At 46.8% G+C, this 13,463-nt stretch overlaps 1 protein-coding gene across 3 annotated transcripts in view; it reads right to left on the bottom strand.

Annotated features, from left to right (window-relative positions):
- Window positions 1-5,326: 5,326 nt before the first annotated feature.
- SLC26A7 (solute carrier family 26 member 7) overlaps window positions 5,327-13,463 on the bottom strand; it is a 29,783-nt gene continuing 21,646 nt past the window's right edge. Inside the window, exons 15-18 of one of the 3 annotated variants that reach the window (XM_069957370.1) lie at window positions 9,828-9,922; window positions 8,568-8,622; window positions 8,384-8,490; window positions 5,327-6,587 (exon numbers count right to left, since the gene is read on the bottom strand). In XM_069957370.1, the coding sequence (XP_069813471.1) occupies window positions 6,543-6,587; window positions 8,384-8,490; window positions 8,568-8,622; window positions 9,828-9,922 (302 nt within the window). In that variant the 3' untranslated portion in view covers window positions 5,327-6,542. Of the gene's footprint in view, window positions 6,588-8,383; window positions 8,491-8,567; window positions 8,623-9,827; window positions 9,923-13,463 lie in introns of those variants that run through there. The other 2 variants (XM_069957371.1, XM_069957372.1) reach the window with 2 other exon arrangements.

Here is a 13,463-nt window from a genome sequence, read left to right as displayed (position 1 = left end):
TTTTCCAAAGCACAAACTAAATAGCATTAAAGTCGCCTGTCTGCCTGTATGATCTGCCTGTCTGACAGCTGGAGGCTACAGAGCACGAAGGGGGTACTAGTTCTGGAACAACTTTACATGAGCAGGTTGGTTAGGTGTTAGGGACAGCCTGCCTGGATGCACAGCTGAGGTGAGTGATGTAGAGCTACTGACCTGCCTGACCTCCTCCTCCAGCATCTGCAGTACATCCCCCTGTGATAACTCACCAGACCATGGAGGCCTCAGCAGCAGAGCACAGGGTGCTTGGTAAGGGGGGAGGGGCCACAGCTGACCTCTGCCCTGATCTGCAGGAAGGTACTGGCAGGTCATGTACAGCCTGTGTGTGCTGTGCAGACTCCGTGTCACTGTGAGCTGTGCTGGGGCCACACATCCTTCTGTATAGTTTGCTGGCCCCATGACTGGCAATCTGGCAGCCCACAGGAAGTCTGCCCTGCATCATTGTCAAGGAGGTCCTTTCAGAATGTATGGCCCCCACTCCTCGTCCTGTCACTAACAGCCTCCTCTAGCTTACAGAGACCTTTACGGTGGTAAGGGGGGCCGGTGTGTAGCAGGCTGCCTGTGCCTGTGGGGGCTGAGTGTGGACCCCTCGGCCCTGGCTGTAATTTTTTATGCTGGGAGAACCCTAGACTTTTTATGGATTGCTTTAAAGGGAACCAATGATTGGGCTGATATGGTTCCCTGAACTGCTGTATACAGCTCCTGCAGCAGCCGCAGAACGTACCGGACGCGGCTGCAGCAGGAGCTGTATACCTGAAAAAAAGCACTTTAATCACCCGGGCGCGTGATAGGCAGAGGCAGGGAAGCAGTCATCTGGGCAAAGGGATGATTGACAGGCAGAGAGGCCAGTAAAGCACCTCTCTGCCTGTCATTCATCCCCTCGGAGCGCGCTGACAGGCAGAGCGGTGACTAGATATAGGTGGGGAGCCGCCCAGATGACTACCTCCCCACCTCACATGCCCGGGGGATTAAACTGTTTTTTTTTTCGGGTATACAGCTCCTGCTGCAGCCGTGGCCGATACGTGCTGCGGCTGCAGCAGTAGCAGCTGTATACTGCGGTTCAGGGAACCATATCAGCCCGATTGGGCTGATTGGTTCCCTTTAAGCAGTTTCAGAAAAGGAAAGTGATGGCAACTTTTTTTTAGCACGACTAGACCACCAGGGGCTGTGTTTTCTTAATTTTTAATTTTATTGCATTTCAACAAGAACAACAGAAGTGCCAGGCATGGTGCAAACAAGAAGTACAACAGATGATGAGCATGAAAAGAAACCGGTACATTTTGTAGTGCAACAATGAACTCAAAAGCAAACAAACCAGTGTCCAGAAGGGACCAATCCAGTGGTATAAGCAGCAAGGGAAGAATAGGGGGCGGGGGGGGGGGAGAAAGATGGAGAAGAAAGGGGGGGGGGCGACTGGGTGACCTTTCACTGGGCTATTGGAGTCTTAAATTCCCAGTAGTACCAAGTCCAAAAGAAACAGACAGAGCGGTCGTGTAACTGAGCTGTCAGGTCTTCCATGTGCTTCGCATCTTCGCATGAGTAAAATGCATACCTCCCAACTTTGGGTGAGAGGAAAGAGGGACATGGACATGCCCCCAATCCCATCCAAAGACACACCCCCAATTCCACCCAAATACACGCCCCTAATCGCCCCCCATATCGTGTCCCACTGTTCTTCGCACTGTATATACACACTCATACAGGAGGATAATAAGTATATAATACACTGCTGTATACCTACACAGAATGGGGAGATATATACACACTCATACTGAGGGAGGTATAATAAGTATATAATACACTGCTGTATACCTACACAGAGGAAAAATATATACACACTCATACAGGGGGAGGAAAAGTATATATTACACTGCTGATCACTTACACAGCATGGAGAGATAGATAAGCCAGGTATGCAGCCAGTGTCGGACTGGGGAACCTGGGGCCCACCAGAGGAAATGATCCTTGGGGCCCACCAATGAACAACCAGTAAGACACAACAGACTGACCTCTGCTCAGAATCCCGCCTGCCTCATTGACTCAGTGTGATGTCTTGCGCGCCTCTGCTCTCTGCTAAAAGAAATGACGTCAATTCTTTGAGCGGCGGCACGTGAGACATCACATTGATTCAGTGAGGTAGGCGGGATTCTGAGCGGAGTCCGAGGTGCGGGACTCTATCTATCTCCTATCTATCTATCCATCTATTATCTATCTCTCTCCTTTTTTGTTCTATCATCTATCTTTCTATCTATTTAATAGATAGATAATAGATAGGAGAGAGATAGATCGATGATAGATAGGAGATAGATAGGAGATAGATAGTAGATAGATAGATAGATAGATAGGAGATAGATAGATAGATAGATAGGAGATAGATAGATAGGAGATAGATAGATAGATAGATAGATAGATAGGAGATAGATAAAACAGATAGATAGATAGGAGATAGATAAAACAAAAGAGGAGACAGAGAGAGCACAAGTAATCTTACTTAAGGGCCTATTACACCAGTCGTTTAGAGGAGCAAACGAGCGCTCTCAGCGCTCGTTTGCTCCTCGTTCCCCGCTCGCTGCCGCCGCTATTCAACGCGGCTGCAGCGAGCGGGTGACTGCGGGAGGGGCGGCGGGGAGCTGCGGGGGGGCTGCCCGGGTGATCGCTGATCGTCCGGGCAGCCCATAGGATATAGCAGCGTCTGCTGCCGACGCTCCTATTCAATGGAGCGACGGCAGCAGATCGCTGCTATATCAGTCGCTTTTTTTTCAACATGTTGAAAAACAAGCGACTGCAATGATCAGCCGACATCGTATTGTTGCACTCTATTCCACGGGACGATTATCGTCTGTAGCGGCCAATATCGGCCGAATACGGACGATAATTGTTCCGTGGAATAGGGCCTTTACTTACTCAAAAACCAGGGGCAGCACAGGTAGACATGGAGAGAGGGAGACAGAAGGTCCTGGAGGCTGCACAGGGAGGGTGAAGAGGAGGAGGCACACAGGCCGTGCAGAGGTCACAGCTCCTCCCCCACAGGGAAGCACGGCCTGTGAAGATCACCCTGCAGCTGCTTAACACACACAGCACAGAGTCTAGCAGTCTGTCTTCTCCTCCACAAGGCCTGACAGGAGTTACAGGAGGAGAAAGGACCCCCCCCCCCCCCAAATCGCCAGACGCGACTCCTCAGTCCACTGCTTCCTTCCCTTGCACTGAAAGCCGGCACTCGCAGGGTTAACCCTCTCCCAGGCCAGTGACAACGAGAGGTAAAGGTCAGAGACTCAGGGTTTGAGGAGCCTCAGTCCTGCAAGTGCCGACTTACTGTACAGGGGAAGGGAGCAGTGGACTGAGGGGTGGGGTTCTGTGTGAGGGGGGGGGGGGGGCATATACTGCCTGTGTCACTGTGGTAATCTCTACAGCAGGGGGCCCTGGCATCTGACTGGGTGAGAGACTAACTGATAACCCAGGTGCCCAGTCAGATGACAGCTGCCTATACAGTTGTGGGAGTTGCTGCGCACTGACTGACTGTCCCCTGCTACCCGGGCAGGAGGGGGTTACTTACCACCAGCTCGGACCGGCTGCTGGGTGACTCTGGGGTCCCTGTCAGGCTGCTGGAGCTGCTTCCTGAGGTGGCCGGCTGCTCAAACTTCCAGCACCAGGAGAACGTCTATTCATTGGCTGCTGATCATCACATGACCTCCAGCCACCTTCATTCATTAGTGGGGCTAAGCCATGATGTTAAAATGATTTAAAACTGGCAGCAACTTGCGGGACGCTGTAGATGAAGCGGGACACTGTGCCTGCTTCTCCGGGACCGCGGAATCGGGACAGTTGGGAGCTATGAAAATGGTCTAGGCAGCGCCATAACACAAGGATACCCAGCAGAGATTGTTAGGCCCCGCGCCGCGGAATGCCGTTAGCCTCCCGCTCATAATGGGAGTCTATGGGAGGCGCGCGCTCCTGCCCTGTCTGTGCTGAAGAATGATGGACTCAGGAGGCGCCCCCTGTTGTTGGTGGGGTGCAGCTGATTGTATTGAGCACAGTCCTTTTTGTTTTGTTTAGCAATATAATTGACTCCTGTTGTTGAGCGACATACCAGCAATCATCTATAAGTTTTTTAATGCATTTTTTTCCCCGTATATTATGAGGGCAGCCATCTTGCCTGGGGATAGACGAAAGTATAGTACTCCCCAGTCCCATAGACAGTGAATAGAGCAGCAATGCACATGTCTGACTGCCAATCCACTCCAACAGGTGCTTCGGGACCCCAATTCTGGCGATCATAGAAGGTTCCAGTGGACAGACCTGTCCGGATAATACACTTATCCTCTCTCATGTGTTAATGGTGGATAACACTTTAAAAGTTCTGCATTGATGTGATATTTCCCACTATCACCAGCTTGAGGCAGGGAAAAGTGTTCCGACTCCACCAGGCTTCTACTATATGCAATAGCAGTGGCATATGTCCAGCTGTGGGCTATGTTCACACCTGCACTGCTCCGTCGTAGGAGCTAAAAAATAAAATGATGATAAAATATCTTTTTGTTGGTATGCCAACGTATACCAGGGCTGTGGTGTGAATCCAGCTGTAGTAATCACCTAAACCAAATAAAAATGGGGTAACCTTATACTAGGTAAACTCATACAGTACAGGCGGCTATAGTTACATTTCGTCATTTTCTGGTCATTTGGTCCCTTTAGGGCAGAGAGGAACAACAGAGACATCTACTGGTGATAAGGAGGTACTACACTTATTCTTTTTTGGTTATCTTACTATAATAAAGTACATGTCCTCCAGCTTTGCACAGTGCAGACACAGTGATTAGCAGACATATATAATAGCAAGGTTATTTCTAAGCACTGCTGAAATGTAAGGAGCTAAACTTACTACCAAGTGTCTAGATGCTAGTAGGAGCATGGAAGTTATAGTTGTGGTGTCTGTAGCATCTGTGCTAACCAGGGCATGACAAGAGTGACCATTGGTTTCTTACTATATATGAGTGGCAAGTAGATGCCATTACTGTGCCTGCAGGAGATGGGCTCCATAGACTTACAAGGGACACTGTCTGCAATAGGACAGAACGGCAGTGAGCTGGGGCATGAAGTGTTTAGCAGAATACTACAGCTCTATCTAACAGTCCATAGGGGTTAGGTATGATCAGCCAGACCCTATAAATACCATCATGTCTGGGGAGCCAAAACGTTGGTAATCCAGGTATGATGGGAATTGTAGTAGTGCAATAGCTGGAGGGTTGCAGGTTCCCTTTCCCTGGTGAAACATGAATAAATAAGATCAATCTTACATCTTACCCACATTTATTTTTATATCATATAAAAAAATCTTCAGACATTCTTCAGAAATGATTCGGCATAGCGTTAGTCTACTATCTGTAGTCCTCCGGTTCCTCACATCCCACGACGAATGAAGGGTTTCTGTCAGGGGCATAACTACCACCATAGCAGCAATAGCGACTGCTATGGGTCCCACTGTATCAGGGGGTCCGGTGGTCCACTCCTGCAATACACTGGGTCCCCTAAGCCATCATCATTTGCAGCACCTGGTGGCTGAGCGAGGCCTTTAGAGTGCTACATGTCCCTTTAACTGTAAGCGCTCCTGATGAGCACTTGCAGTTAAATGTTAACTGACTGGTTTGTGTTCAGTCGGGGGAGGGGGCCCAATCAAAAGTTTGCTATGGGGCCCAGCCATTATTAGTTACGCCCCTGGTTTCTGTACATGCTGAGAGTCATAGTTTCAGCTGAGTGGAGTCCAGTGAAGCACAAGTGATGTCCTGTATAGCTGGCCATAAACTTTTTAATAACTGTAAGCTCAACATTTTTTCAATTAACAGATATCTTCTGACTTCCCCATATGCATGAACGTTCATGTGGTCTCTATGGGAAGGGGTAAGTTGCATCTAGACACCCCTGGTGATGGCTTATAGCTCCTAGAACAAAAGGGTATGGCAGCAAAAATCCAACACATTTGACCGTTCCCTCCACCAACATTATCTGCCAGGGGAAAGTCGAAAAGGCTACCTTACACTATAGAAGGCCAAGCAAACCAACCAGCGGCAGCAGGTTTGACCAACTTAAAGGGGTACTCTGGCAATTTTCTTTTCTTTTAAATTAACTGGTGTCAGAGAGTTATATAGATTTGTAATTTACTTCTATTTAAAATTCTAAAGTCTTCCAGTACTTATCAGGTGCTGTATGTCCTGATGGAAGTGGGGTATTCTTTCCAGTCTGACACAGCGCTCTCTGCTGCCACCTCTGTCCAGCATCTGCTATGGGAACATTGGTGAGGTGGCTCTCATATATAGGCTAATGAGGATATATAGGCTTATGAGGATATTTCAGATTGCATTGTGGTGAAGTGTCTGCCGATCTTCTGCCTTCCACTGATCGTTCACTTTGTATAACAGTCATGTCAGAGCAAAACAACTGGGAAAAGAGCTTCTTCATATTCACCCAGCAGTCCAATATAATAAATAAAGAACACTTTTCCAGCTCCGCTCCTATGCCTCAGTTGCGTCCAGCACCTCCACACTGGATCCAGTACACTGCAGACATGTAAAACAGATAAAACCAGTCACATAACCCAGGAAACAATCAGTTCACTGAATACATAAGAAGTTGCTTCATTGTATTCCACAGAATGTATTGTATTTTACCGAACCAAAGAACATTAGCAAAATTGTCAGTAGAATCCACTTATGTGCCAGTAACCCTCACCTTACAGCTCAATCCCACATTTAGGTTATGTTCCCACAATGCATTCTTAGGCAAAATAATGGCTGTTTTTTCACTTAAAAAGGTGTTGTGTGAAAATAGCCTTAGGCTATGTTCACACTACGTATATTTGAGGCTGTATAGCAACCAAAACCAGGAGTGGATTGAAAACACAGAAAGGCTCTGTTCACACAATGGTGTAATTGAGTGGATGGCCGCCATTTAATGGCAAATATGTGCTGTTATTTTAAAACAACGGCTGTTGTATTGAAATAATGGAAGTTATTTACCGTTATATGGCGGCCATCCACTCAATTACAACATTATGTGAACAGAGCCTTTCTGTGTTTTCAATCCACTCCTGGTTTTGGTTGCTATGAGGACCTGACATGAGGATCAAATACAGCCTCAAATATACATAGTGTGAACCCAGCCTTAGGGTGGGTTCACACATACTGACTCGCAGAGGAAATCTTGCTGCGAGTTTTGCAGCGAGATCAGCTACGAGCTAACGTCCTGGCAGATCCCTGTGACTACATTCAGACCGCTACGAGTATGAAATGCAGCTGCCCCCTTAACCCCTTCATCGCTGTCTGTATTTACATTACCTGTCTCCTTGCTGCACGGGGTCCCGGCTTCCTTCTCTCCCGCCCAGCCAATCAGTGGCTGCGGCTGGTCAACACATTGATTGGCTGGGTGGCAGAGCAGGAAGCCGGGACCCCGTGCAGCAAGGAGACAGGTAATGTATACACACAGCAGGGGAGCCGAGCGTGAGCTGATGAAGGGGTTAAGAGGGCGGCTGCATTTTTCAGACCACTGTATGTCGTCCCAGGGGCCTGCCAGGACCTTAGCTCGTAACGGATCTTGCTGCAAAAACTCGCAGCAAGATTTCCGCTGCAAGTCGGTATGTACCCTTTCTGTAGAAATTATCTAATATGATGCTGGATAGTACTGCATAAAGCATAATATTTTATGTGTAAGCCTCATTTATTACCACTAGATGGCGGCATAGTCCACCTCACCAATCTACACCGCACAAATGTGAGCAGATAATACTTACAAAGCATAAATTCTCACTTAAAGTGGCACTGTTACTTTTTTAAAAAATGTAATACAGAAATTTTCAGATCTCCACCAATCACTAGAATGAGCCCAGAGAAGTGATCAGCTAAGAGCTTTACTCTCATTTCACTGCTGGCTACAGTACCTTACGTACTGTATTTGCCTTAGGTCACATCTGATAAGTAGCCTATGTTCAGGGTATATGTGTGTGATCATGTTATGTCAATAGAATATTTGTTTACATGCAAGGGAGGGGGATAGATGGATAGATAGATAGATAGATAGATAAATAGATAGATAGATTAGGAGATAGATAGATAGATAGATAGATAGATAGATAGATAGATAGATAGATAGATAGATAGGAGATAGATAGATAGATTAGGAGATAGATAGATAGATAGATAGATAATAGATAGATAATAGATAGATAGATAGATAGATAGATTAGGAGATAGATAGATAGATAATAGATAGGAGATACAGTAGATAGATGTACAAGACAGGTGTCAGTATAAACAAGAACTATCTATATTAGAAGACATGCACTTAGATGAAAGTTTACCATTTTTACCTTCAGGGCATCGAGTGCTGCTCTTACGGTACTGAAGAAATGCTCGCGCTTTAGGCCGCAGTCTGATCCACAGTACATCAGGGCCTTTACTAGCGACGCTACAAGAAATATACACCCAGTGTTATACAGGTATGCAGGAATACAGACACCTCCACATATAATAGAGACCACTCACCACTGCAGCCTGAGAATAACACATCAGTGTTGCTTTCTCTTAGATTTTGGGAAATCTGAAAATACACAGGGAATGTTATATAGAGAACAAGAATGCCGTCTATTACATGTAAACATTTTCTATAGAAATCACTTCTGGAAACATTATCTTACAACAGTTTTCTTTCTATAGCTGTGAATGTGATTGTGGCAAATATAGTCTAAGAATAGCACACTAAGGGGGTGCTGTTACTGTATAAGGGCAGGACAGCGGTGCTGTTACTGTATAAGGGCAGAGAAGGGGCACAGTTACTGTATAAGGGCAGGAAGGGGGCACTGTTACTGTATAAGGGCAGGAAGGGTACACTGTTACTGTATAAGGGCAGGAAGGGTATGCTGTTACTGTATAAGGGCAGGAAGGGTATGCTGTTACTGTATAAGGGCAGGAAGGGGACACCGTTACTGTATAAGGGCAGGAAGGGGACACCGTTACTGTATAAGGGCAGGAAGGGGGCACTATTACTATATAAGGGCAGAAAGGGGACACTATTACCTTATTAGGGCAGAAAGGGGACACTTACTGTATAAGGGCCGGAAGGGGACACTTACTGTATAAGGGCAGGAAAGAGGCACTTTTACTGTATAAGGGCAGGGAAGGGGCACAGTTACTGTATAAGGGCAGGAAAGGGGCACTTTTACTGTATAAACCAGTGTAAACTACTTCAATCATAGAAGACACCCCCTGTGAGTCATTCACTTTAATGGCACAGTCGGCAGAGTACCTGTGTAGAACTGTTACCTACCACAATATGGTTAATGTACAATAGTAATATGCAGTCACTATGCGGTGGTAAAATGTCACTTTGTGCCACTATTATTTGGTAACAGAATGGTGGATTTATTGAGATATATAGGTGACAGTGGTTTTATTATTTGGCCTGGTATATAGATGACTGTATTATTTGGATGTTGTATACAGTACGGCAGACTTGGCTGAGCACAGAATGACGCTGCCTTTCTCCCCAAACAACGCCCACCAAATCCTCTGCAAAATATCTTATACTTCACATTCTGTAACCTGCCCTAGTAATGGGGGAGTGAACCGGAACTACCACTTTTATCAAGTGTCCGTGATCTCTCCTCAGCCAGCTGTACCAGCAGCTACGAGAAGATGGAAGTTCAGTGTGAATAGTACTCCAAGTCCTGCATTTTCCTAAACCCAAACAAGCTCTAATGGTTTGCGGCAAAGAAATCACAAGTGGTTAATGATTTCTATGAATACCTGAGTCAGAGTAATGACTCCTGTAAAATCCAGGAACGGAATCCCACTGCAGTCCAGGATCAGGGTCTTGTACCTTCTATCTCGATGGGGTTTTCCTTAAACAGAAATGTTTATTTATCTTTATTGTTTCTTAGAGGGATAATCCAGCTACTTAAAATATTTTCACAACAGTTATAATGGTGTGAAATAATAATAAAAAAAGTATTACATTACCAACCCCCAAACTCCCATTCTATCTCCTAAAGGATCGTATCGAACTATATAGATTGTGTTACCTACCATCATTGGCAACAGGGTCACACGGACACCTCCAATAGCAAATGCTTGAAAAGTTACCACTATCTATAATAGTTAGGATATCAGAACACAGCTTGCTGGATATAGGACTGCATAGAAACAGACCAGCAGACTGCCCACATTGACTCCTGTTTATAGCCAAGAGTGCCTACTAAGGATGGTCCGAACCTGCCGAGGTTCGGGTTGTATGAACCCGAACGCTCGGCATCAGATTCCCGCTGTCTGACCGCTCTGTGCAGCGGGTGGATACAGCGGGAGGACCGCCTGGAAAACTGGGATACAGCCTATGGCTATGGCTGTATCCCAGTTTTCCAGGCGGTCCTCCGGCTGTATCCACCCTCTCCACTGAGCGGGCAGACAGCAGGAATCATTGCCAAGAGTTCGGGTTCGTACGAACCCAAACCTTGGCAGGTTCGGACCATCCCTAGTGCCTATGATGGATATGGGAGCATTAGAATTGGACTGTTTGCTCCGCTTTCGCGGACGACCTCTTGCTCTATGTCACAAACCCACGTTTGTCCCTCCCTTCCCTTATGTCTCGACTAGACCGGTTTGGTGTATGGTCAAATTTTAAAATTAACCTTGCTAAATCTGAAGCCCTCAATGTCTCCTTGGACAGGGCCACGGTGCGCTCTCTTCAGGAAAATTTTCCATTTGCTTGGCCCCCCGCAGGCATATCATACCTGGGCATACGCATCCCCCCCACATTGTCCCAACTCTTTGATGCTAATTTCCTGCCTCTGTTAGGCCGTTTCCGAACGGACCTGACAGCCTGGACCAAGAAAGATTTCTCTTGGTTCGGGAGAATTAATATCCTGAAAATGACCCTTCTCCCTCGACTGCTCTATCTCTTGCAGATCATCCCAGTCCGCATCCCTGTTTCCTTTTGGAAACAAGTGCAGCATTGCTTTTCTTCCTTCGTCTGGTCCCCTGGCCGTCCCAGAATCAGACGCGAGGTTCTTTCTCGTCCTAAGGATGCGAGGGGGGTTGGTCTGCCAGATTGCCGCCTTTATTATCTATCTTGTGTCCACGTGAGGATCTTGGACATGTTTCATCATTCTACATCCAAGCTGTGGGTACAGTTGGCACAGGCCCAGTGCCCTCGGCCTTTGTCCACGCTCCCATGGACATGGTCCCCTACCTTGGCAGACCGCACACCTCTGTCCTACACAACTCGCCATACTCTTGCATCTTTACCAGCTGCCGGGTCTCCTTGTGCTCTGTTGGATAGTCGTGGTCCTATGACCCCCGTCACAGATAACCCTGACTTTCCACCAGGTATGTCCTGGACCTTCTTAGGCACGCCTAGGGACACCCCTCTCCGCTTTTATCACGTGGTCAAACGGGGAGCACTGTTACCCTTATCCGACATTCTCCCCTCCGCACCCCCCTTGTCCAGACACCTGTTTGAGTATATTCAACTGCAGCATTTCTACATGACCATCTCACGTACTCACGCTCTCCATAATACGTTGTCGGACTTTGAAAAGTTGTGTGTGGCGCCTTCCTGTCGCCCACATGCCATCTCTCCCTCTTATCAACTGTTGCTCTCCTCTAGACTGGACCATCTGCCCTCCTTCTGCTCGGCATGGGAGACAGAGTTGGGAAAAACTTTTACGCCTCAACAATGGTCAAAGGCTTTTTATCTATCTTACAAAGCTACTATGGCATGTAAGACACAGGAGACCAGTTATAAGATTTTGTCCCGTTGGTACCGGGTTCCAGCTGCCCTTCATCGCTGGTACCCCTTGGTCCCTGACATTTGTTGGTGTTGTGGGGGCGTGGGAGGCACCATGACACACATTTGGTGGGGATGCCCCAAATTGCGGTCATTTTGGCCCACGGTCTTGCGCCTCATTAAGGAAATTACCGGCATCACTATCCCTAATACCCCTGAAGCGACACTGCTTTTCATGTTCCCCACAGCCCAGTCGCGCTTCAAAAAATCTCTGGCACGCCATCTGCTCCAAGCTGCCAAGTCAGTCCTCCCTCGGAAATGGAAATCCGTCGACCCTCCAACTATTGACGAATGGTTTGCGAAAATAGCCCAGACACATCACATGGAGGACCTCATTGCTGTTACCCCGGCAGCAGTGAAGAGGTACACGGCCACTTGGGGCCAATGGCTCCTATTCCTAGATTCTGATTCTTATAGAACCGCCACGGCCTGAAACCGTCCTTCTGTCCCTAGTTGCCCGAAGGGTGCCCCCCCCTCTTTTGCCGCCAGGGACAGCCTCTCTTTTATGATCCTCTTGTTGTCTTGTCCTCTCCTGTCCGGTGTGTTTTGTTTGTCGTCTTCTTGCTTCTGTCTCTCCTATCTCTGCACTACAGCTTGCATATGATAGTACATTGTTTTTGTAATGACTTATGCTGAGATCGACCGGAATACTGATCCCGTTTTTTCTGGTCATGTTACGGATGTTGACATTCCTACTGTTCTTTGTTACAGTTCACGATTACGATTGCATTCTGTGCATTTACATCATTCCTTGTATTTACCCCTTCCCCCCAGAGGGACTTGCCGTCCCGAGTTCCCATTTGTATTGTATACTCTCTTTTCTTGTCTTTGAAAATAAAAAACTTTAAATAAAAAAAAAAAAAAGAATTGGACTGTTACAGACAAGTCCCCACCTTCATGACAAGTCCCCACACAGTTCCCGGATGGCAATAGAATGGCAGAGAGTATAGCAATGTAGTAACATAGTTAATAAGGTTGAAAAAAGACAAGAGTCCATCCAAGTTCAACCTACAGAAACCCTACTGTGTTGATCCAGAAGAAGGTAAAAACCCTTATGAGGCAGATGGGAATTGCCCTATCACAGGGAAAAAAATTCCTTCCTGTCTGATGTCTGTCATTTATCCGAACCATCCTGCAAGTCATCGCTTCTGACATTAGATGGATACTTGTATGATTTCCTCAAGTGACTAACGACAATTATTGGCAATTATTGAAGGTGTATAGGAATACTGAATGTGAAAAGAGAGAGGGGTAAGGTCCTCAAATTAGATATTTATTAGAGCTACAATTATTAAATAGGTAAAACAGATATAGTGCAAATAAAATGCAAATACAGTATAGCGTATAAGTCTTTGTGCGTTTTTTTTGCTGTTGACAGAGGCTAAGAAAGCTTAGAAACGCGTTCAGCTACATTCTATCCGTCTATATCCACAATTATCATCAACTTTGGCCACCGTGCAAGCCTCCAGGACAATTATTCACCACTCTACAGGACTTCAATTTTGGCGCCATACCACCACGCGGCCCGGCGTACTCCATCTCTCTCTACGCATGCGCAAGATCTAGATCCAATAAAACGGAACGGCGTGCAGCGCCGAAGC

Source organism: Dendropsophus ebraccatus, chromosome 2, assembly GCF_027789765.1.
Source record: "Dendropsophus ebraccatus isolate aDenEbr1 chromosome 2, aDenEbr1.pat, whole genome shotgun sequence".
Taxonomy (NCBI): domain Eukaryota; kingdom Metazoa; phylum Chordata; class Amphibia; order Anura; family Hylidae; genus Dendropsophus; species Dendropsophus ebraccatus.
The sequence above is the reverse complement of the archived record's forward strand: the minus strand, read 5'-3'. Positions and strand labels throughout refer to the sequence as shown.